General features: G+C 47.9%; 1 protein-coding gene across 1 annotated transcript in view; it reads right to left on the reverse strand.

Moving 5' to 3' along the window:
• Nucleotides 1-23,789, reverse strand: part of GAB2 (GRB2 associated binding protein 2) — a 41,979-nt gene that overhangs the window by 4,402 nt on the left and 13,788 nt on the right. The window contains 5 exon segments of the mRNA XM_023755926.1: nucleotides 133-170; nucleotides 172-240; nucleotides 1,455-1,549; nucleotides 4,004-4,593; nucleotides 15,334-15,577. Of these exon segments, the coding sequence (XP_023611694.1) occupies nucleotides 133-170; nucleotides 172-240; nucleotides 1,455-1,549; nucleotides 4,004-4,593; nucleotides 15,334-15,577 (1,036 nt within the window).

The following is a 23,789-nucleotide window of genomic DNA, read 5'->3' on the forward strand; positions in this document are numbered from 1 at the left end:
GACAGGATATCAAATCCACCCGGCCTGGAAGCCCTCAAAAAATAGAAAAGGCGTTTCGCCAGGGTAACCGATGGGGTCCAAGAGAATGGGTTCCTGGGCTCATGGGGAGTACACGCTCTGAGAGGTTGTCACCCTCTCGCTCCCAAGACCAGCAGAGTGGAGGAGCCGGGAATTCATGGGCACATAGTTGTCTTCGGAAATTGGTGCTGTCTGATCGGCCCTATGAGTGTTTTCCCCCGGCTAGGAGGGAGAAGTGAAAGAAAATACAGCATCACTGGCAAGAAGAAACCACAGGGGTGAGGACCCTGTGCACCAAGGAGGAAAAGGCATGACCAGTGAGGTGTGCCGTGAAGCTATAAGGCAGACCCTGGGAAATCAAAGAAAGAGTGGGCAACAGGAAGTCCCCCTGTGGGAACCTTCTAGATCTCAGGCTCCCTTGGGGCGCCCTTGTAATTTTTGATAAATGTTTAGCATGAAATCTCCTTAGTGGCTGGGCCCATGAGGCTTTCCATCTGCCCCAGGCAGAGGGCAGCACAGGCCATGGCTGCATAGGTTAGTTCAGGACCTCCCTCCACGTCAGTGTGGACTCACCATTGGGAAGTCAGTGTGTCAGGCCCTGCGCTGGGCCAGGAGCATATTAGAGGCCTTGGCCCTGGCAGGTGAGGGCTGGGCCAGCTGCGCTACCCAGGCCAGCTCTCAGGGTGACTATGGGGCAGGCAGAGCTGCCAGAGTGTGCAATGCAGCAACCCTGACCACAGCCTTCCTTCAATTCTTGCCCTGTGCATCCAGAAGTAGAATTAAGCTGCTTCTGCATTGGTTACCTAATTTCTAGGCACCTGAAGCCAGGCCCAGTCTGCTCAGCTGGGGCCTGACACCTTGCAGAACTGTGGTCAGCCCCTGCAGAGGGCGGCCTGGGATCCTACATTCAAGCCATAATTATGCCTGTAGTCACACAGCCACTCCCCCAGGGGAGACCTGCTGGGTGAGGATGCTACCTGAGATCCGCCATCCCAGAGCCTGGGCCCTCTGCATTTAGACCTTCCTGTTTACCCACAGGGTTGGTGAGCCTGTGGTCTAGTGTACCTAAATACACACACTTCCTCTACAGCAGGTTCCTCAATCCAGGGAACCCTGGCTGGGTGGCTCAGTGGTTTGAGCATCGTCCTGTATACCTGAAGGTTGTGGGTTCCATCCCTGATCAGGGCGCATACGGGAGGCAATGGATCGATCTTCCTCTCACATGGACGTTTCTTATCCTCTCCCTCTCCCTTCTTTGAAAATCAATAAACATATTTTCAGGTGAAGATAAAAAACCAAACAAAACTCAAAACTCAGCCCTGGGCTCTGAACTGAGACAAGAACTAGACAGGGCCCTAAGAGGGAGATGCTATCTCTCTTCGGGTGACCTTATCCCATCTGAGCCGGCCGGAGGACGCCTGGCTGGGGCCACTCACCAGGAAAGAACTGACTCCGTCACTCATGGACTCTGAAGAGCGGCCTGCACTCTCTCCGCCTCGCTGAGGGTGGTCATAGGACTCGCAGGAAGAAGCTGTGGCAGAGGAAGGAAGACCAGATGCACACACGGTTTCCTGTGTGTGGACACTCCCCTAGACCCTCCCCCAGACCCTTCCCGTGTTGCTGAGACTCCAGAAGCCACTCCACCCCGCCCTGGGATCAGGCATTACCCTGTCACATCTCCCTGCAGCTCAGAAGTTCCTCCCAGGCTCCCAGCTCCAGTGCTGGCATCTACGTGGAGCCCCAACCACTTCACCCTCATTTATGCACCTCTCCTCTAACCACAGCCCTTACCGCCCGGGCCGCTCACCCGGCCACCACTGACTCCTGACTGATGTACACACATGATTTTACTTCTCCACCTGTGTGTGAGCTCTCTGAAGGGTAGGGTCATGTTTTCTGTGTCCCTGCCATCTCTGTCCCAAAGGGCGGGGTGACTGATCAAACAGGTGATGCACTGCAAGACTGCAGAGTGCTGAGCCAGGAGTCAGGGCCAGGTCCAAGGCCCATCTCTGCCCCTGAACAAGTGTCTCAACTACCTCAGGCCTCACGTGGAACGGAGATGAGGCTCTGTCCCATCAAATTCTCAGGGTACTACTGGCTTCAACAACAGAGCAGATATAAAACAGGCTTTGCAAGTTACAAAGCAAATGCAAATGAAAAGCATGAATATGCTAGACTTTTTCACTGAACAGAGGAGATTATGTGCAGGGCTGGAGTACTCTATGTGGAAAACGAGTGACAGTCGAAGTTAGTTCAGACTTTACACAGAGATTCAAGGGGGACTTAGGAAATGTTCTGAAGATCTAATTTTATTTTAATACTAGAGGCCCGGTACACAAACATTTGTGCACTCGGGGGTGTCCCTCAGCCCGGCCTGTGCCCTCTCGCAGTCTGGGACCCCTCGGGGGATGTCCACCTGCTGGCTTAGGCCCACTCCCAGGGGGGATCGGGCCTAAGCTGGCAGTCAGACATCCCTCTGGCAGCCCAGGAGCCCTTGGGGGATGTCCACTTGCCAGCGGGGACCAGACCTAAGCTGCAGTCAGACATCCTTAGCGCTGCTGAGGAGGTGGGAGAGGCTCCCGCCATCACTGCTGTGCTGGCAGCCGTCAGCCTGTCTTGTGGCTGAGCAGAGCTACCCCTGTGGGAGCGCACTGACCACCAGAGGGCAGCTCCTGCATTGAGCGTCTGCCCCTGGTGGTCAGTGTGTGTCATAGTGACCAGTGATTCCCAGTTGTTCTGCTGTTAGGGTCAATTTGCATATTACCCTTTTATTATATGCCTGGTGCATGGGTGGAGGCTGGCTGGTTTGCCCTGAAGGGTGTCCCGGATCAGGGTGGGGGTCCCGCTGGAGTGCCTGGCCAGCCTGGGTGAGGGGCTGAGGGCCGTTTTCAGGTTGGCCACACGCCCTTCAGGGAGGGGGGTCCTGCTGGGGTGCATGGCCAGCCTGGGTGAGTGGCTAATGGCTGTTTGCAGGCTGGCCACAGCCCTTCAGGGGTGGGGGTCCCTGCTGGGGTGCCTGGCCAGCCTGGGTGAGGGGCTGAGGACTGTTTGCAGGGTGGTCATGCCCCCCAGCAGGGACCCTCACCCCTTGAGGGTGTAGCCAGCTTGGGTGAGGGGCTGATGGCTGTTTGCAGCCTGGCCACAGCCCCTTCAGGGTAGGGGTTCCCCGTGGGGTGCCTGGCCAGCCTGGGTGAGGGGCTGATGGCTGTTTGCAGGCTGGCCACTGCACCTTCAGTGTGGGGGTCCCCACTGGGGTGCCTGGTCAGCTTGGGTGAGGGGCTGAGGGCCGCTTTCAGGCTGGCCACGGCCCCCAGCCACCCAAGCTCCCAGTGGAGGCTGGCTGGAAGCATGTATCTGGGATTTATTTATCTTCTATAATTGAAACTTTGTTGCCTTTAGCAGAGCCCACAGCAGGCCAGGGCAGGCGGGAAGCTTGGCTTCCTCCATCACCGGGGCAACCAAGCCTCCTGCTTGCTCCAGCTCCATGGCTGCCAGCCGCCATCTAGGTTGGGCTGATTTGCATATAGTCGCTCTGATTGGCTGGTGGGCGTGGCTTGGGGGCATAGCGAAGGTACAGTCAATTTGCATGTTTCTCTTTTATTAGATTAGATTTGCTCATCCACGTAGGTTTGGCTCCAGTTTGGACTGGACCTCTAAGTTGATTTTTGCAATCTTTGGCTTGATTGATAAATGAATAAAATACTATGATTTGGATTTCCAAAACCCATAATATGCTGTAATGTGGTTAAACAAGACTGTTCTATCTCCCTTGTAGGATATCAGTTTCTCTGAGGCAGGTCTGCTACACTCTCACCATGTGGGTGTCACTAACAGCCTCCAGTGCTGGATGGATGATGTCTAAACCATGTCAGTGATCAGTCTGGTCCTCACGTCTCCTGGGCACGCATGGCTACAGACTAGCAAACTGCTGAGAAGCCCCGTGCTACCTCCCCTCCCTCTGGGCCTCAGCTGGGCTTGCACTGACCTCGGTGAAGCCGGCTGTTGTCCATGGCCGGGAGGGTGTTGCGCCTGGGGATGGTGGCGGCAGAGACCGATCTGCTGTTCTCACTGATGGGGGGTCTCTGCTGAGAGCTGCCCCAGCGAGGTGTTTCTGCCTGGCTTGGCTTGGGGGGTCTGGGTGGGGGAGCTATGGCCGAGTCCCCAGGAGCACCCACTGCCATGGCATTGTGGTTCTTGTCCAGGGTGAAGGTCCTAGGGATCTGGTAGGCCGAGTTGGGGGTGGCCGGCACCTCCATATTGTCCACCAGGAGGTCCCCGAACTCCCGGCACAGGGCGTTGCTGGGCGTCTTGAAGGCGTACACGTCCTCGTTATCCGTCTCGGAGCCTGTGAGGCTGCCCTTGGTGTGGCCATGGGCGGCCAGGCTCCGGGGCAGGTCGTAGGCACTGTCTCTGAATTCTGTGTTGTGCCGGCTCGGCTTGGGGAGGCTATAGAAGCCATGGACTTGACCGCTGACCCCGTTGACACAGTGTCCGTTGCCCTGGGCAAGTTTCTGTACAGCTGTGTCACTCCTCATGAGGAAGGAGGCCCTGGTGCCCTGAGAGAAGCTGGCACTCCTAAGAGAGAAAGAAGGGAAGGGGCAGGTGGTTAGAGGAGGCCAGGACTGCCCACCCAGGGAGGTCAAACCCTGTGCAGCTCCTTGGTGCGGGAGAAACACAGGCTGTGGAGGCCAGCCGGCCTGAGGTTTGCCTCAGTTTACTAGCTGTGTGACCTTGGATAAGGCACGTTCTCTCCCAGAGCTTCAGTTTATGCATCTTCAACAATGGTGATTAAACACCTACTTTGAAGGTTATTCAGAAACTAGACTGGTATACAGATGTTCCATCAATGTCAGCCTTTAGTCTTCCCGCTACCCCCAAATGGCTGTGAGTAGCGGGGGCTGGTCTTACCAACACTCCCACATCAAGAAGCCAGTTATACTGCTAACTTGATCACTGTTTTAAGGCAAAATATACACATTTGAATACAAAGACAGAGAGACAGTAAAAAAGAACCCTAAAGTCGTCAGAAAATAGCAAACAACTCATTTCCTCCAAGTCTCTGTCTTCCCATTGTAAAATAAGTTATCCTACAGGTGCTGATGTAAGTCATAAGGAGTCATTCAGATGTTAGATATAGATTTATTTTCCGCTGTGTATTATGGCTTGTTGACAGGCATTTGTAAGGAAGCCAAAATATCTATTGGAAAATAGTTTCCTGTTTGGGAACTATATTCAGGATAGAAAGAGTTGTGTGTGTGTTTTTTTTTTGTGTGTGTTTTTTAATTTAGGTTTTTGGGCAATAAGGTAAAACCAAGCAGTTTAAAGACCTAGGAGTACAGGGATATGTGTTAGGTACCAGATAGGCCACTGATATGTTCTGTGAGCTTCACTAAGTTCCTCCCCAAGGTTTGACTCCTCAAGGTGTGACCTCCACAAGGTGTGACTCCTCAAGGTGTGACCTCCACAAGGTGTGACCTCCCCAAGGTGTGACCTCCACAAGGTGTGACCTCCACAAGGTGTGACCTCTATAAGGTTTGACCTCCACAAGGCATGACCTAGTGGGTCTCAAAGGGTCCATTTGGCCCTGAAGCAGCATAAGCCTCTGGTCTATAAGCGTGGTTTCTGAGCTGGACTTTGTGTTCTGTGTAGGTGCCTCGGGAAACTGGAGGATGAGGTTCTAAGAACGTAGGGATCCAGGTCTGGTCTTCTCTCTCTTACATTATGATTTTTCAATGGATTTCAGTTGGGGGTAAAAAAGCAGTCACTATTCTAGAACAATCCTTTGTAGTAGTGAATCTGTCTGTTGGAGTTGACCCCTGTTGGGGGCTATAAGCTGCTAAGAATCGGATGAAAAGCTCTTGGAATTTCTCACTGGAATAAGGCAGATGTTGTATATATACAATTTGCAGGCTAAATCTGCAGGGCGAGGGTGTCATAACCCCTGAGGACAATCCACGCAGCTCCTGCCTTATACAAGCTCTTCCAGCTCATGAGGAGCTTGTTACTTACAAGCGTGGCCACCAGATGGCGGCAGAGAACAGGGCCCGGAGGCCTAGAATGAGGAAGGGAAACAGGTGTCTAGGCCAGGCTCTCATGTAAACTTGCATCCATTTCAGTCACCCAACCTTCAGCAGCCCTCCTCTGTTTTCTTTCTCCCTTTCTACGCCAACCACACACCTAACCAAGCCGCCAGCCCTGGCCTAGTTCACTGGCCACTTGGCCTTGAGGTGATGCGTGCTTGGGGCAGAGGAGGGGCGGCCCAATGCAGGCAGAAGGGGTCGCGTGGTTCACATTTGTCTGTGGTGCCTTTCATTTTGATGCTTGGAATGTCCAACTCCCTGCTGGATGCTCCCATCTGCATTACTTCATGTAACAAACATGCACTGATGTCCTCCTACTTTCCGTCTGGGCTGGCCAGGCATAATGGATACAGGGATGCCTCCTGCCCTGGGTGAGGGGGGCAGGGGTGGAGGAGGGGACACACGCGGGTGAGTAAACGCTGTGGACGGATGTATACTAACTCTCCCTGGGGCGGCGGGTGGTACACAATGCCAAGGGACGCTGCTCCAAAGATGTTACCTTTGAGCGAGTCTGGCAATTGGCCAGGCAAAAGGCAAGAGAAGGGAAAAGGTGTTTCAGTTAGAGGCACAGGAAGTAGAACACAACCTGGCAAGTTCAAGGGACTGTAGGCTGCTCCGCCTGGAGCCAGTGTGCCAGGAGGCCTGATGGGAATTGGCCCCCACCACCCCTGGGAGGATTTTTAAGGTGAAGGTGGGGCTGTGGTGGGTCAGCATGACAGGTGTCCTGCAGTAGCCTTACACATACTCAAGAACAAATTCATCATTTTCCTCCTGACCCTCCTGCCTTGGAAAATAGAACCCAGTCATTCAAGCCTGTTACCCACATTATGCGTTTTCACTCAATAACCCCACAGGTCCGACTGAATCCACCCAATTCAGGCCTCCTGATTTTTCTAGCAAAAGAGTTAGAAAAAGCCTCCCTACCATCTGCCCAGAGGCTTCTCATTCCACTGACATTTACTTTCCTCACTGCCCAGTGTAATCTTTTTCAAAACTGTCTCACTGCCTTCAGGACTAAGCCACATTCCGACTCCAAAGCATCTCTCCAATCTCTTCCCGCAGGTCCACCCCCCCATCCCCACCCCCACTCCAGGCTTCCACTCGAGCCAGACTGTCCAGCGTTCCCAGCCTGCCCCATGCAGCCGTGCCTCTGGGCTTTGTTGTGCTGTTGGCTGTCTGAAGAGTTCTTACTTCCAGCTGACCAGCTCCTACTCCTTCCTTCCTCAAACTCAGCCCGAAAGGCTCCTCACCAGCCTCTACCTTGGAGCATCATCAGTCACCTGCTTAGCGCTGTTCTTGAGCAGGTAGCCATTGTTATCTGTGTTACCCACCACTGTCACTTGTCTCCTCCACCAGACTATGATTTCCTCGAGGAAAGAAACTCTCATTCATTTTTTCCCCTCAGCAACTGATGAGTGCTTGTCACAAGGTAAATAAGGAATGCATGTTTGTTGAATGAACAGCAATGAATGGAGAAGAGTTGAATGGAGAAAACCAATGAATAAAGAAGTGTTGGTGCAGCCATCCCCTTCCCTGAGCTTAGCCTAAGGCCTCTGCATCCGCAGATCCAACTCCACCTCCCCTTTCAGCACCACTGGAGGGGTCCCAGTGCCCACACCCAGCACCCTCCTCTCTAACTCCAATCTACGACTCCTCCGTAAACATGTCCTAGTAGCCTAAGCTCCAACCCCGGGCTTGCGTTGTTCACCGTTTGCTGGAGTGCTTCCTAGATGCACAAGAAGCCCTTCCAGTCCCCAGAGGTCGCAGGCCCTCCATTCCTCCTGTGCACGCCACCACCCTTCCACGGCTCCCACGGCACTCCACGCTTCCGCCAGCCCACGCATGCTGCCTTGTACTAGAGCTGCTGGGACTGCGTCCCTCCACTTCCTCAGACCCTGTGCCCTGGAAGGCAGAGGACCTGCCCTGTGCTCGGGCGCAGTGCCTGGCCTGTGGTCGATAATACTGGTACATGCTGAGGGGGACCCAGTGTTCCTTCAGGAATCAGATGGAGGAGCTGGACAAGGGAACAAACTTGCCCAAAGTTCCATACCCAGGTGGGAGTAGAACTGGTCCTACTCAAAGCCCCTCTGATTTGGGCAAGAATCGAGTGGGGAATTCTGAGCACTCAGCAATCCGGGGGCCTTCACTACGTCCTTGTAAACCTTTATGGAGGCCCATGTCGCCGTGACGTGCTGCGTTGCTTTCCTGGGAAGGACACCTGGAAGCAGGGGATGTGGAGACAGACTTCTCTCCCAGGGCTGTGGCTGAAAGCCCTCAGAAGCTGAGCATGGTGCTGGGCCAGACACATCACACGGGATGTAGCTTTTAAACCTAACAGTTCTGAGAGGCAGGTACCACCCTCACATACCAGGTGGGGAAATGTAATTGGCGGAGTTGGTGCTGGAAGATATTGGGACACAAGTGTACCGGGGAGCTCCCAGGGGGCAGAGAGAAGTTTGAGGGAAGACACTCCTGAAAGCCAGCCACTCAGTGCCTGCCTCCCAGTCCTGCTGCCCAGGGCTCCTGAGGCTGTGGGTGGGCGGGGCGAGTGCACCACTTCTTGCATGTGCTTTGGTCTTAGTATCAACCCCGAACCTCTTCCTTGGCTTTTAGGGACAGTTTCCCAGCCGCTTCATTTTTCACTTGGCCTTTTGCATTTTCACTATAATTGTATGTACCACACTACACCACGATTTCACTCTTTCCCACCTTATTAGACTACACGTACTTTAGCGATGAAGGTCCTGGTTTGATTTTTAATGGGTATGTTCCCATTTAAGGAAATCTAATATACGAATGCTTGTAGGTAGATTAACCACAATCTAGAGCTCTGTAGTTGTCACTGACAATATATTTTTTTAAATTAAAAAAATTTTTCAGTTACAGTTGACATTCAATATTATATTAGTTTCAGGTGTATAGCATAGTAGACATTTATGTAACTTATGAAATGATCCCCCGATAAATCTAGTGCCCATCTGACATCACACAGTTATTATTGTATTCCTGACTGTATTCCCTATGCTGTACTTTACACCGCCGTGACTATTTTGAAACTACCAACTTGTACCTCTTAATCCCTTCACCTTTTCACTCAGCCATCCAACCCCCTCCTCCCTCCTGGCAATCATCAGTTTTTTATCTGTGTCTATGAGTCTGTTTACTGTGTGTGTTTGTTTTGTAGGTTGCACATATAAGTGAAATCATATAGTATTTGTCTTTATCTGTCTGACTTATTTCACTTAGCCTAATACCCTCTAGGTTCATCCATGTGTCACAAATGGTAAGATTTCATTCCCTTTTTATGGCTGAGTAATATTCCATTGTATATATGTACCACCACATCTTGTTTATTCAGCTGTCTATCAACGGACACTTAATTTACTTCCATATGTTGGCTATTGTAAGTAATGCTGCAGTGAACATAAGAGTGCATATATCTTTTAGAATTAGTGCTTTAGATCAGCGGTCGCCAACCGGTGATCCTTGAGGTCTGAAAGGTTGGTGACCTCTGGTTTAAGGAAACCTTTGGAGCAGCAGTCGCCAACCAGTGGTCCGCGGACCACTGGTGGTCCGTGAAGTCCGAAACGGTGGCGACCACTGCTTTAGATTTCTTTGGATAAAAACCCAGAAGTGGGGTTGCTGAGTCATATGGAGTTCTATTTTTAATTTTTTGAGGAACCTCCATACTGTTTTCGACAGTGGCTACACCAGTCTGCATTGCCACCAACCGTGCACAAGGGTTTCCTTTTCTCCACATCCTGGCCAACACTTGTTGTTTGTTGATTTTTCAATGGTAGCCATTCTGACAGGTGTGAAATGATATCTCACTGTGGTTTTAACTTGCATTTCTCTGATGACTGGTGTCACTAGCAACCTTAAGAAGTCATTTGGACCATCCCCCTGCATCTGACCCACCCCAAATGGATCCCTCCTGTGAGGTTTAACAGCCTCCTTGAAATAAGAAGACAGAGACTGGCTCGAATCTGGAATGAGGCCCAAAGGCTGACAAACAAAAATAAATCCAATGGAACTCATGTGTCTTCGCAGACAAAAAGGGATCTGCTGGTCTTGATGGTTCAGTTCAAAGTTCCTTCCATTGGCAATGGTTACTATGCTGAGGAGTTACTTATCTTAGTTCAGTGGAAGAGCTGGGTTTTGAAAACTAAATCATTTTAACCTTAATACATATTACTCAGTACTTGAAGGAAGAATCGGGGCTGGTAGTGTAGTAAAAGTAATGATGACTAAGTTGTGGCTTTATCTCTAATGCGCTTCATCTATTGTAACTGGATAGCAGATTCCCCCATAAATGTAAAAAGGAATAGACAGAAGACTGGTGTTATTAGCCTCGTAAGTACAGATTGACTGTAGCAATCCAACCAGGCATATTTATGTCTATGCTTGACAGCAATGAATGAGCTGGTTCTCTCGTCCAGTCCCTAAAGGAACCCTGTCAGGTTATTTTGGAGATCAAATGAGGTAACAAACGTGAAAGTGCTTTGTCAACTGTAAAGCATTATTCCTCTTTTGCAGACCACCTAGTGTGCAGTGTGAATGTCAGAGGCAGTGCAGGATGAAAGCCCACCCACATTCTTGCCAGCACTTGGCATTGCTAGTCTTTTTTATTTTAGCCATTCCAGTGGAGATGCAGCAAATCTCATTGAGGTTTTAATTTGCATTTTCTTGGTGATTCAGCATTTTCCCATGTATTTATTGCCCATTCCTGTATCTTGTTTTGTGAAATGTCTGTTCGAATCTTTTGCCCACTTAAAAAAATTGGGTTGTCTTCTATTGAGTTGTAATCATTTTTTAAATATATTCTAGAAATAAATTCTTGGTCAGACATATGTGCTTTGAATATTTTCTCACGTTTTATTAGTTGCCATTTCGTTTTCTTATGGGGTTCTTTTGAAGAGCAAATGTTTGGATTTTGATAAAAACTACTTTATCATACAAGGAACAGAGTGACAGATATCTGTCAGAGGGGATGGGGGCAGAAGGGACTGGATGAAAGAAGGGGAAGGGATTAGCCAGAGAACATATATGCATGAGCCATATACATAGACAACAGTGAGGTGATAGCCAGAAGGAAGGGGGAACAAGGGCTGGGTGGAAGTGGGCAAAGAGGGGAAAATGGGGACATGTAATAGTGTCAACAATAAAAATAAAGTAAAAAACTTTATCTCCCTGACCGATGTGGCTCAGTGGTAGAGCACTGGCCTGCACACCAAGGGGTCTCGGGTTTGATTCCTCGTCAAGGGTACATACCTGGGTTGCAGGTTTGTTTCTGGCCCTGGTTCCCTGGCTCAGGTCAGGGTGTGTGCAGGAGGCGACCAATACATGTCTGTCTCTCACACACACATCCTCCCTCCCTTCCACTCTCTAAAAATCAATGGAGGAAAACTATCCTCAGGTGAGGATTAAAAACAATAACAACCTCCCCCCAAAACGACTTTATCAAATTTCTCTTTTATGATTCCTGCTTTTTGTATCCTATATAAAATTCTTTGCTTACCCCAGCAAAGATCACAGAGATGTTTCTTCTAGAAGTTTCATAGTATTAGACTTCACTTTTAGGTCTCTGATACATTTAACTTTTGAGTAGTGTGATATGAAGTAAGGGTTCTTTTAATTTTTTTGGTAAAAATATATTTTTATTGCCCTAACTGGTTTGGCTCAGTGGATAGAGCGTTGGCCTGCGGACTCAAGGGTCCCGGGTTCGATTCCGGCCAAGGGCATGTACCTTGGTTGTGGGCACATCCCCAGTGGGGAGTGTGCAGGAGGCAGCTGATCGATGTTTCTCTCTCATCGGTGTTTCTAACTCTCTATCTCTCTCTCTTCCTCTCTGTAAAAAAATCAATAAAATATATAAAAAAAAATATATTTTTTATTGATTTCAGAGAGAATGGGAAAGGGAGAGAGAGATAGACACATCAATGATGAAAGAGAATCATCGATTTGTTGCCCCTACATGCTTCCTACTGGGGATCGAGCCCGCAACCCCTGGCATGTGCCCTGACGGGGAATTGAACTGTGATCTCCTGGGTCATAGGTCGACACAACCACTGAGACACACTGGCTGGGCAAGACATGTTACATTTTGATGATTCTCTGTATGCTGAGAAATTTTGGACTAAATCCTGAATATTGCGATCTTAATGTTGCCTCTGAAGAATGTTGATGATTTTGTTTTTGCAGGCAATCAACTTGGTTAGGTTCAGATCAAATTTTGCCTCTTCTGTGTGGTAGTGCAAATCTCAGATTTGTTTACAAAGCCTCTGCTAGGTTGGTTTGGGACTATCCCACACTTAGAACTGGAACTCCTAAGTTCTTTTTCAGAGTTTCTATCTCTCTCCTAAATTTAACAATCTCTTCACTCATTATCAGCCCCCCTCCATATATTAAAGCAATAAATATCATCACTGAAAGTCTTGGTATTCTAACTCCAAAATTTGGGTTTACTTTGGTTTGTTTCTATGAACTGAGTTCTCTCAACTATGGGTCAACTTTTACAGTTTCTTCATGTGTCTAACAATTTCTCATTGTATACTACATATTTCGGGTGATAGGAATTTCCTTCATAGGAAAAGCCATGGAAGTTGGACCCACTCAGTGTGAGTCCCTTCTTTCAAGAGTCAAATCTTTTCCAGTCTTTGCCTGCTTTTTGATTGCTCTTACGGGCCTTCAAACAGTTTTTGTGTGTTTTTTCCAGAGTTTATAACTGTTACAGTATGTTTAGTATCATTCAAGCTACTCCACTACTACCAGAAACTATATAGTCTTTCTAGACCGAAGAACGCTTCCTTTCCACCCCCCATTGGAATTCTGCCAAAAAAAAATGTCTGAACTAATTTTTTCCAAAAATATCCCTGAGGTTCTGCTCATCACCCTCTTGCTCCAACACCCACACAAGTGAAAACAAAGACACAGAGAACAGCACAGTGGTCAGGGCCCCACAGCAAAGGCGCTTCCCCAGCTGCAGATACGTTCTATCACCTTTACTGTGTTTGCTCTACAACACGGGTCTGTCCAAATACTAACTATGTGCCTACTGGTGCCCTGGATCTTCAAAGAACAGTAACATATTAGTATCCATAATATGAGGCAGAGAGTTCCAAGGGCTGTGAGGGAGATCATCAAAACTTGCTACGGTAATTCAGAGGAGAGATGAATTTCCAGAGGTTTTGCAGGGAGTGGGCCCCAAGTGCTAATTCAAGCAGAGACATATATGTATTTGTTCTCTTGCTGTAGCAATATCATGGGACTGGAGGTCGTGGTAGCTTCTAATATTGTATAAGGTCAAAGCAGGGGTGGAGGACCATTTTTTCTGCCAAGGACCATTTGCATAATTATAACATCATTCCCGGGCCATACAAAATTATCAACTCAAAAATTAGCCCGTTATATCTGGTCAAACATTTAATTAACTTACCCCTAATGCCTTGGCAAGACCAGACCAAATGATTTCTTAGGCCTCTTATGGCCCACGGGCCGGATGTTCGCTACCCACGACTTAAAGTGTGAACTGCAGACAATCTAAATGGCATCATACGAAGTTTAACAGAAAGGCAGGACTTCAGGACCCACCACAGGCCTCCTCAGTCAGAACCAGCATTTCTACAAGATCCCTGAGTATTTCATATGCGCATTAAAGTCCGAGAGGCATTAAAATAAAGCACTTTGTCCTTCACTGGAACTATGGCTGTAAGAACTTTTGCACATCCTCTACTCTCGGGAAATCAGCCATGTAGTAGGAGGGGATGAGGCACAGGAGAACAACAGGTGACATGGACTGAGCATCCACTACTTGTCATTTTACACTCATTAGGGAGCCTTTGCATTGGTTATTTCCATTCAGCAGGCAAGGACATTGAAGGTCAAGAAGGTTAACCAAGTGGCTCAAGATCACAAGGACAGTGGCAGAGCCTAAATTTGAAGCCATATCTGTAATCTGCTTTTCATCGCAGCCACTGCCTGCACCTGAGCTGTGGTTCAGGAGCAATCAACAGCTGTCATGGTTCTGCCATGAACGAATTCAGTGACCCTGGTTAATTCATTCTACCTTTTTAGAACACAGCTCTTCAGGTCTAAGTTGATGGAGGCTCAACTCATGAAAGTTCACAAACAAATGAATCAAATGGGTATTTGAGGCATCGCTACGTCTGAGTTTTGGGAGCTTCTGCCGGGTGATGGCAAATGACTCAGAAAATCAGAACCAAGGTAACACAGAATGGAGAAAATATTACAGGGCCAGACATGAGAAGACCTGGGTTCTAGTCCCACTTCTGTCATTTACTAGTCGTAAGCGTCCTCCATGTCTTCATCTATGAAAGGGAGATAAACGATCATACTGGCTCTCTCTCAGTGTGTTCGACTGGATCGAGTGAGGTTATGCATGAAAATCTTCTGTGAAGTGAAATATTAAAACACCCAGTCCTTTAATTGCCTTAATTTTCATAACACAAATTAGATAGCTATAAATAAATTAATTAAGGAACATGATTTATAATCTTCTGGCCATGGTAGTGATTGGCAAATAGCTCTGACTAAGCTCTGTGCTTTTGTTTATCCTAACAGTAGAAATAAAAGGCAATAAACATATGTAAGCACAGGCTCTGCACCTGTGAGAGAGCTGGTGGTGGCAGAAAAACAAAACCATTATTCTAGATCAGGGAGTCCTTGCTGTAGAGTTGGCTGTGATGATGAAGTTTCATGTCCGTATTACCCAGTATGGTAGCCACTAGCCACATGGGGCTACTGAGCACTTGAAATGTTGCTAGTGCAACTGAGGAACTGAATTTAAAATTTTATTGTTTAAATTAAAATTCAAATTTAATTAGCCACAGGTGGACAGTGGGACCATATATAACACTGAGATGTGCATTTGTTCAATAATGTGAAGGCTTTGTGGCTATCTTCTTAAGGACAACAAATAAACTAACTTGTCTTTTTCCAATTCTGAGACACTAGCCCTAAAAGACTCCCCCCCCAATTAAATAAAAAGTTTTTATAGCATGATTTTTAACAATGGGAGGTGTCCCTGGAATCCAATTATCACTGTATAGCAACAGAGATGATACCAATAAAATGTGACCGTTGCCTAAGTGAAGAAATGTTTTGTCCTATAAGTACATACTTTATCACCTGAAAAGATAAAATACTGTACCCCCTTGTGTTTAAAATGAAAGCACGGAGACGGAAAAGTGCTGGGCCCAGTGATTGCATCTCCTACCTGGTGTTCTCCACTCTCCGGCTTAGGCACTGGTGCAGGTAGAGATACTCTTGGGGTGCACTGGTGGACAAGGTGGGCTGCATGTGGTTGGACATGGGGGGCTCGAAGGTGAACAAGGTCGGCTGGCTGGAGTGGGATGGGGCTGAGGATTTTCGTTCTCGGAGAAGGTGCTGATTGGAGCTGCTGAGCTCGGCTGGAGAGGAGCGGGCGCCGTGACTGGCTGAGGAAATGTTTCTCAGTGAATCTGTGAAAAGGAGAAAGGACTCTGTGAATGAAAAAGGAAAGAAAGGTGTCCTTATTCCAGAGTGGGTTGTCTGAGCAAGAACTATCCAGTGCAGACGGATGGTCCAGCTGCAGTGCTGTCTCCCTCCCAGAGAGGAAGCTGGGACTGGCCACATGGCAGAGAAGGAGATGCCCTGATCTGCCTTCACTTCCAGGAGGTGTGGCTCCCGTGGCCCAGGGGTGCGGCTCTGGAGCAAGGCCAGCCCCTGGGCAGGAGGTACCACTGCCTTCCTTCTCTTTGGTGGCTCTGCTGTCACCACCCCCTCAGAGCTAAGGCTGCTTTGTGAAATGACGCTTTGCTTCTTGAAGACTCATCCACTGAGACCCTGGGCTGAGCCTTCCTGTATTAATGGTAAAGGCACACATGTACTTGGAGCTGTCCCTCCACATGGGCCCCGGTGCCTCCTGCCTGCCTTCCAAGTCCTCTGAGGAGGGCAGTGTCTCCCGTTGCCCACCATTTGCACCTACCACGCTGTCCATTGGTCTTTTTTCTCTTAACTCTCATGCTCTTACCTGTGGTGCTAGGAAGGAAGCGAGGTATTAAAGGCAGTTACGAGCTTAGAGCTACACCCCAAGCCAAGGGCATGATTTATTTGGCTGGCTCTGTAAGCTTGGTTCAGATTCTTAGCATATAAGGCTGTTCACAGTCTGACCTATTTCCTGCTTTTCTCCTCCCCTATGCAAGGCAGTTGGAAGCTTCATCGGCCCCTGAACACCCCAGCCCCTTTCATGCTTCTCTGTTTCCGCTGATGTGTCCCTTCCACCTGGATCTCAGTCCCACTCTCTGGCACTCACAAGCCGACAGCAGACCCGGCATGGATATCACATTCTCTCTGAAACCTTCCTGGACTTGGCCATTGTTCTGGGAGCCAAGAGCACCTGGCCCTCGCCTCTTATGTCCACTGTCACCGTGCTTCCGTGCCTAGCCCACGGGTTTCTAAGAACAGTGATTGATGTCTTTACGGTCTCCGCATTTACCTAATAAAGGCAGGCACATAGAAAGTTCTGTCTGTGTTTGCAGAAGAGGCAAACATATTCACTCAGCATATAATAGTTCCCTAACAGTGGAACGCCCTGTGCAAAAGAAATAAAGGTTTAAAGGTTTAAAGATGTAATTTCTGGCAATGTGAAGGCTAGTAGGGGACAGTAGTTTAGTGGTGGTGATAGTGGCTTTCTAGGGTCCCTTCAAATCACTTCAGAGGGGACATAGTTCTGCTTCCACTCCCTGTTATCTGACCTACCTCAGTCGGTGCCCTCTGCAAGGCCCTAGGCAGACTCACCAGCTCATACAGCTCTGCAGCTAAAACCCTCCAATGGTCCCTGACGCTGGGCAGGACAGCCTCTGCCCGTGCACAGCAGAAAAAGCCCTGTGCCCTGGGGAGAAACAGTTCCAGCGACAGCTGAACTGACCTTCAAAGAGAAATCCCACTACAGGCCTCGTAGTGAACTGGACATGTGTTCACAGACTCACTGGCTTCAGTACTCCATTCCATTTGCAGGATGAACTCTCTAATGGTAGAGGAGAGAGGGCTCAGGCAAGAGGACCAGAAGCCATGGCACCAGGATGAACACAAGTGGCTGCTTGACAGGACACAGGGAAGGTAAAGAGACCTCTGTTGCAATCCTACAGTCGCCGTGGTCTTTTGGGCTCCTCCTCCCACTGTCCCCCTCTTCAATGAACCTCCTCTCCTTCAGGATTCTTCCAGACCCTGCCATAGCTTCAATCTCATTCAGGAGAACCCTTGGGGTATCCTGTCCCCTCTTGCAGCTTCAGTTACCACCTGTGTGACGAAAACCCTGCAGTCCTGATCCCTCGCCCAGATCTCTCTCCTGTCACATGTCCCTCTCTCTGTTATGCACCTCCACTCAGATGTCCCACAAGCAGGTCAAGCTCAGCAACCTAAACTGAACTCCCAACCTCGCCCGTGTTCTCCCTCTCAGTGAAGTACATCAATGTCGCCTCCCAATCAGATCTCCCAGCCAGAAACCTAGCCCTGACCTGTGAGTCCTCCCTGTTCCTCAACACGGCATCCTCTCCGTTTCTGCCTTTAAAACCCTTCAGGGGACCCCTGTTAGCCTCAAGATGACTTCCAAAGCTCGCTCTATTTTCTTCTTGGAGTGATGACTATTTTCTAAAATTCGATGTGGTGATTTTGTTTATCTCTTCAATCGAACTGGTTTCCTGTTTACCTCTTCAACCTTGTTTCTCACCAGTACTTCCTTGTATTTTAAAGAGAATTTCAGGAAAACAGCAACCCTCTGTCATCACTCTGTAGATTGGGCTGTAAGCCCAGGAAGGGCTGAGAGTCTATGCTTTTACCATACCTCATCTCCAGCACCCACTACTCCATAATGTGTGTGGATGAACGAAACAAAGTACATGGGATAGGAAGTCATACTCCCTCAGTCACTCATTGACTCCTCACTGGCCAGGTTCCCCAGCAGGACAAGCAAGGCCATTTGGTCACAACCTACTTATCCTGCCTTGTTACCCCCGACACATCCTTCATTGAATGCATGGCTGTGGGTCTGTGTAAGGGAGGAGTGACTTGTCCTCCCCTCTGGGACCCTCTGCCTCCAGCTCAGGCTGCAGAAGCAAATCTGTGACCCAGTCTGTTTACCTGCAGACCCAGAGAAGTCCCTTCAGCTCTCTGAGTCTTGGTTTCCTTATTCACATGGACATAGGGTGTTTGGAAGGATGAAATGCATTCAGGGTCTAGACTATTCTGCATGTTGTAAGTACTCAAAACATGTTCTAGTACTTCTGTATCCCTGGTGCCTAGGAGGTGTGTGTGTGTGTGTGTGTGTGTGTGTGTGTGTGTGTATAACCCAGCACATAGTGAGTCTTCAAAATATATATATCTGTTGATTAAATAAAAGAATTTTCTCTGGAACAAAAATCCAAATATGCTTGTTTCTTGTGGTCAAGATTAGAGAAGAATTTTAAGTCTGTTAATAAGTTGAAGCAGAGCTGGGCCCACAGGCACCTGGAATTCTATCCTACCAGCGTGAAGCCGTGTCTCTGAAACCATGGGTTCCGTAAGGGTTTGAAGCCCCATCAAAGTTCCTTCTAAGCTGTTTTGGGACTCTCTTTGCCAAAATTCCACTTCTGGTTGCAACTTTAGAAGATCTCTACCTGAATTCATGTGATTATTCCTTGGTGCCTGTACTGGGATGACCAGTGTCGTCCCCCCCCCCCCGCCCCCGCCCCGCCAAACTCCTGTCTACCTGGAATCTTAGAACGTGACCTCATTTGAAAATAGGGTCTTCAAGATGTAATTAGTTAAGATGAGGTCATACTGGATTAGGGTGAGCCCTGACCCAATGTCTGGTGTCCTTGCAGGAAGAGAAAACAAAGATACAGGTACACACAGAGTGGATGCCATGTAATGACGGAGGCAGAGACTGGACAAAAAAAATGCAACATGTCCACACAACGGAATATGGTTCAGCCGCAGAAATGAATGGAATACTGCTACCTGCTGCAACATGGACGGATCTTGGAAACACGATGCTAAGTCAAAGAAACCAGTGATGAGACTACAGTTGTGGGGTTTCATTTACGTGAAATGTCTTAAATTGGCAAATCTATAAAGATAGAAAGTAGGCTATTGGTTGCCTGGGGGTGGGAATGGATAGTGATTGCTATGAGTACAGTAGGTCCTTGGGTTAAGTAGATCTGTTCTTAGAGCGCAACATAACATGATTTTCGCTGTAAGTCAGAACCCACCTACATAAGCACCTATGTCACTCACATGGAGCATATACACAGCAGTAATGAAGTGAAACAGTAAAAAAAATTCAAAAGAAAGATAACAATTCCTGACCTTTACTTGTGGTAAATAAATAATAAAAAACATAAAGCACATATGTATGTCGAAATGACAGAACTTTTTTTTTTTAATAAATAAATGGGAGATGGCAATGTAACCACAAAACGACATAAGTCGAGTCCGACGTGACCCGAGGACTGTCTGTATATGTTTCTTCTTGGGGTGATGAGCATTTTCTAAAATTTGATTATGTTGGTTGCACAAACCTGTGAATATACTAAACCACTGAACTGTGTACTTTAAGTGGGTGAATTTCGTGGGAAACAAATCTCAGTAAATTTATAAACCAGACCCACAGTTTGACAGCTCCTCAAAAAGTTAAACATAGAGCTACCATATGACCTAGCAATTCCACTCATGGGTATATACCCAGGAGAATGAACACATATGTCCTCACAAGAACTTGTACACGAATGTTCCCAACAGCATTATTCATAATAACAGCCAGAAGTAGAAACAATCCAAATGCCTACAGACTGATCAATAAATAAACAAAATGTGGCATATTTATACAATGGAATATTATATACCAGTAAAAGGAACAAAGTCTGAATACATGTTATAAAATGTATGAACCTTGCAAACATTATGCTAAGTAAAAAGAAGCTAGATTTCATTTATATAAAATGCTCAGAATTGGTAAATATAGTCAGAAAACCAGATGAATGATTGCCTAGGGCTGGGGTAAGGATGGGAGTGGGAAGTGATTGCTAATGAGTGTGAGATTTCTTTTTGGGGTGATAATAATGTTCCAAAATTAGATGGTAGTAGTGGCTGCACAACCCTGTGAATATACTAAAACACATTGACTTGTATACTTTAAGTGGGTGACACATGGTATGTGAATTTAGAAAACACACACATACAAAGACACGAGGCCTTTGCCAAGTATGAAGTGTTAAGTATAGGCAAGAGCTTAACAATAGTCTAATTAAAGACATCCAACCCTCTCTGCTTATTTCCTTTTTGAAGAGGAAACTGAACACTCAATAAACACCAAGTCCTTACTAAAGTATACTTTCTTTCCTACCTAAAGTTCCCTATACCTGCTCAGGGCTTCCCCCACAGATATAGCAAGGCATTGGGAATTTCAGCAAAACAGAATAGCAAGAATGCAAGGTTTGGGATGAAAAGGCCCACGTGGTTTAAAATCCGACCTCAGTGATTGGACCTCCTGCAAGTGGCAGGAGTCAGGAGACCCAGGGTCCAGTCCAGCTCTGCCACCCGCAGCTGGGAGACTGGATGGCCCGTCCCAGCGTTGGTTCCACACTACCAAGTGGGGAGGATACGCCCTGGCCTGCCTGCCAGTCTCCCTAGGCTGTAAAAGATGAATGAGATAAGGGTGTGCAAACAAATCCGTCCATTTGCATAAACCGCTCAGAGGATTTGTGGGTACCTCCTTCCAGAGGGAAGGAAAGAATGGTAAAGATAGAGGAAAAGATTAAACGGAGCAGTGAGTGGCTGGTTTTGTTACGTGGCTGGAATGATTGAGGTCATTAGGAAGGTCAGTTATAGAGCAAGAAGCAAATGGACGTTTCCAGACTTCTGGCCTGGGCTTCTATCTCCAAGTCTAGACTGAAGATAATGCCAGAAAATGCCTGAGTCAATTTGTTTTCTTTTAAACGGGATTTTGTTTTTCCTCTTCTTCCTGGCTTCTCTTTAGGGCCCTACCAAATCACTCCCCTTCCTTTCCACAATCACCCCTGGGAAGCTGCCCAGCACACAAACACTCCTCCCACCTTCTTGCATAACTCTAGAACAGGAAAGCTTGAAGGATTTCAGTAGAGGAGCCCAGCCCGGCCAGCCGGCCAGGGACTAGTGATAACAGGAGCAGGAAAGGGGCGGGTGGCGGGACTTTCTGGAAAAGGTGACTGGCCAAGTAATGACTGGTTCCCTTATCTCAATGCCCTTTTATCTTTCTCCTCTCCCTCAGAATCCCCACCCCAAGCCTCAGTGGGTCTCAGAACCCATAACGTGGTGGATGAAAACACAGGCTGGAGCCAGGATGGATTGAAAGCCTGGCTCTGCTGACTCCTGGCTCTGTGGCCTTGGACAGGTTACAGAAACCTCCACGACTCTCCCGTGTTTGATGGAGAGAATACATATTTTGCAGGGCTGCTGCAAGGACTGGAGACCATTTGTGGAAAGCATCAAGCACAGGACCCCACCCTTCTTGCTGCGCCTGTTTCTGGAGTATCCATGGAACTGGTTGAGACCTTGAAATCGGCCAAGAGGAATGGAGTTTCTTTCTAAGCTAGAGCGGACGCTTGGGAAGCAACTGGTGTCACTGTTTTAGTCACAGATATACTCTATGAAGGTGTTATATGCAGAACGAGGAAGACCAAAAAGGACAACACTGACCATAATAATCACAGCTGCCATTTACTAAGCACCCACTATGTACCTGTAGTCTACCCCATGAGCTAGATATTACTTCTATTTATTTGTGTGTGTTTTGGGGGGCGGGGAGGGGAAGGGGAAACTGAAGCTCAGAAAAGTTATAATGGGCTCTGGGGTCACACTGCTAGGAAATGGCAGAGCCTGGATCTGACACAGATCTCACTATCTTCATAGCCAGTCCTTTTCACCCGTGTAGAGAAAAGAGCTCCCACAAGATCCCTGTGAGGGATGGTACTGGCCTTCTGGGAGGCAGAGTCAGTGAAGAGAATGAGGGTCTAGGCCAGCCGTGGGCAAACTACGGCCCTCGGGCCGGATCCGGCCCGTTTGAAATGAATAAAACTAAAAAAAAAGAAGACTGTACCCTTTTACGTAATGATGTTTACTTTGAATTTATATTAGTTCACACAAACACTCCATCCATGCTTTTGTTCAGGCCCTCTGGTCCAGTTTAAGAACCCATTGTGGCCCTCGAGTCAAAAAGTTTGCCCACCCCTGGTCTAGGCACAGCTCTGTTGCCAGGGACCCTGGGTATGCCACGTCACCTTGGTGGGCCTTTCCTTTCTCTGTTTATACAAGGAAGAACTCGCATTAGATCATGGATACACCTCAAAGTCATCTTTGGGAAACTTAAGAGAGGTGTTCCACATAAGGCCTAATGAGTCATGTTTACACAGAGATTTAGATTAAGATCCACTGGCTTGGAGTTTAACAATCTCTGGTTAAGTTCAAAGCAGAGTTAGAAAGGTTAGGGTCAACTGAAATATCAAGGGCAAAGCGAGCTCTGAAAGTCAAACGAAAGAACACATTCTTCCAAAAATCTTTCTCTGTATCATCAAAAATTTAAATTGGAAACCATCCAAGTTCTCCCTGGCCCTTCATATCCTCCGACCACGGCCAACTGCAAAGGAATGAAGTGTAACAGAAAGAACCCTGATGTGGATTCAGAAACCTAGAGGCCCAGGATCTGAAACTCTTACCACGGGGCCTTGGGAAAACCTTGCCATCTCTGCGCACCTCCTTTCCATACTGTCACACGACGAAGCGAAGGCCCACCTCACAGGGGTCTTTCAAGGAGCCGATGAGATGAAATAAAGGCGAACAGTCACTACGAGATGCTTAATAAATGGTTGTTGGCTTGACACTTGTTCATTTCCTGGTTTATTTCGATAAGTGGAATGGTTTAAAATTCTAAGGGTTCTAATGGGGAAATGATGGGTGAAATGATACTTAAAACAGTAGAGGTAGAGGATTCTGTGGGGTGAGTGGTCCCTGTAGAAAGCTTCATTGAAAAACAAGGATCAGATGGGTGCTGAGGGGAAGACTGGATCAACAGCTCCAGGACAATTTTAACTCACAGTCCCAAGCCTAAAATTATGTAAGAGGGAAAAATGGCCCTGAATCCTCTGGCACACATCAGCATTACAGGAGTTGTTCATACATTTAAGGCCAAACACAAAATGGCTTCACTTTACACATTAAGTTACATAACATGGCAACTGGAAGAGACCCCAGGGTTCCAATTGCTCATTCATCACTGCTGCCCTCCCCAGTCCCCAAACTTCTCATTTACAGTTGGAGACACTGGCCCCAAAATGTGAGGCTACTTGTCCAAGGCCACACAGTGCAGTGGGTCAGACATGAACCCTGGAACTCGAATGCAGATCTCCTCGTCTGGGGGTCCTACTCTACCAAGAGAAACATGCATCGATGTGAATGCAGATGTATTCTCCATAACGCATGGCGGGCGGGGGGGGGGGGGGGCGGGGGTGGTGTGCAATCCAGTCAAGAGATCTGAACACCAGGACACTGGCTGGAAGGACTGTTATTTCGTGTTTATATTGTTTATAACGTTACTCACATTTGCATGGTAAATAAACGTTTGCTGGATCAAACTACTAAAGACTAGTATAAATAATTCCCCAAGTTCAAAAATATTATGTC

Source organism: Myotis lucifugus, unplaced genomic scaffold (genome assembly GCF_000147115.1).
Source record: "Myotis lucifugus unplaced genomic scaffold, Myoluc2.0 scaffold_86, whole genome shotgun sequence".
Classification (NCBI taxonomy): domain Eukaryota; kingdom Metazoa; phylum Chordata; class Mammalia; order Chiroptera; family Vespertilionidae; genus Myotis; species Myotis lucifugus.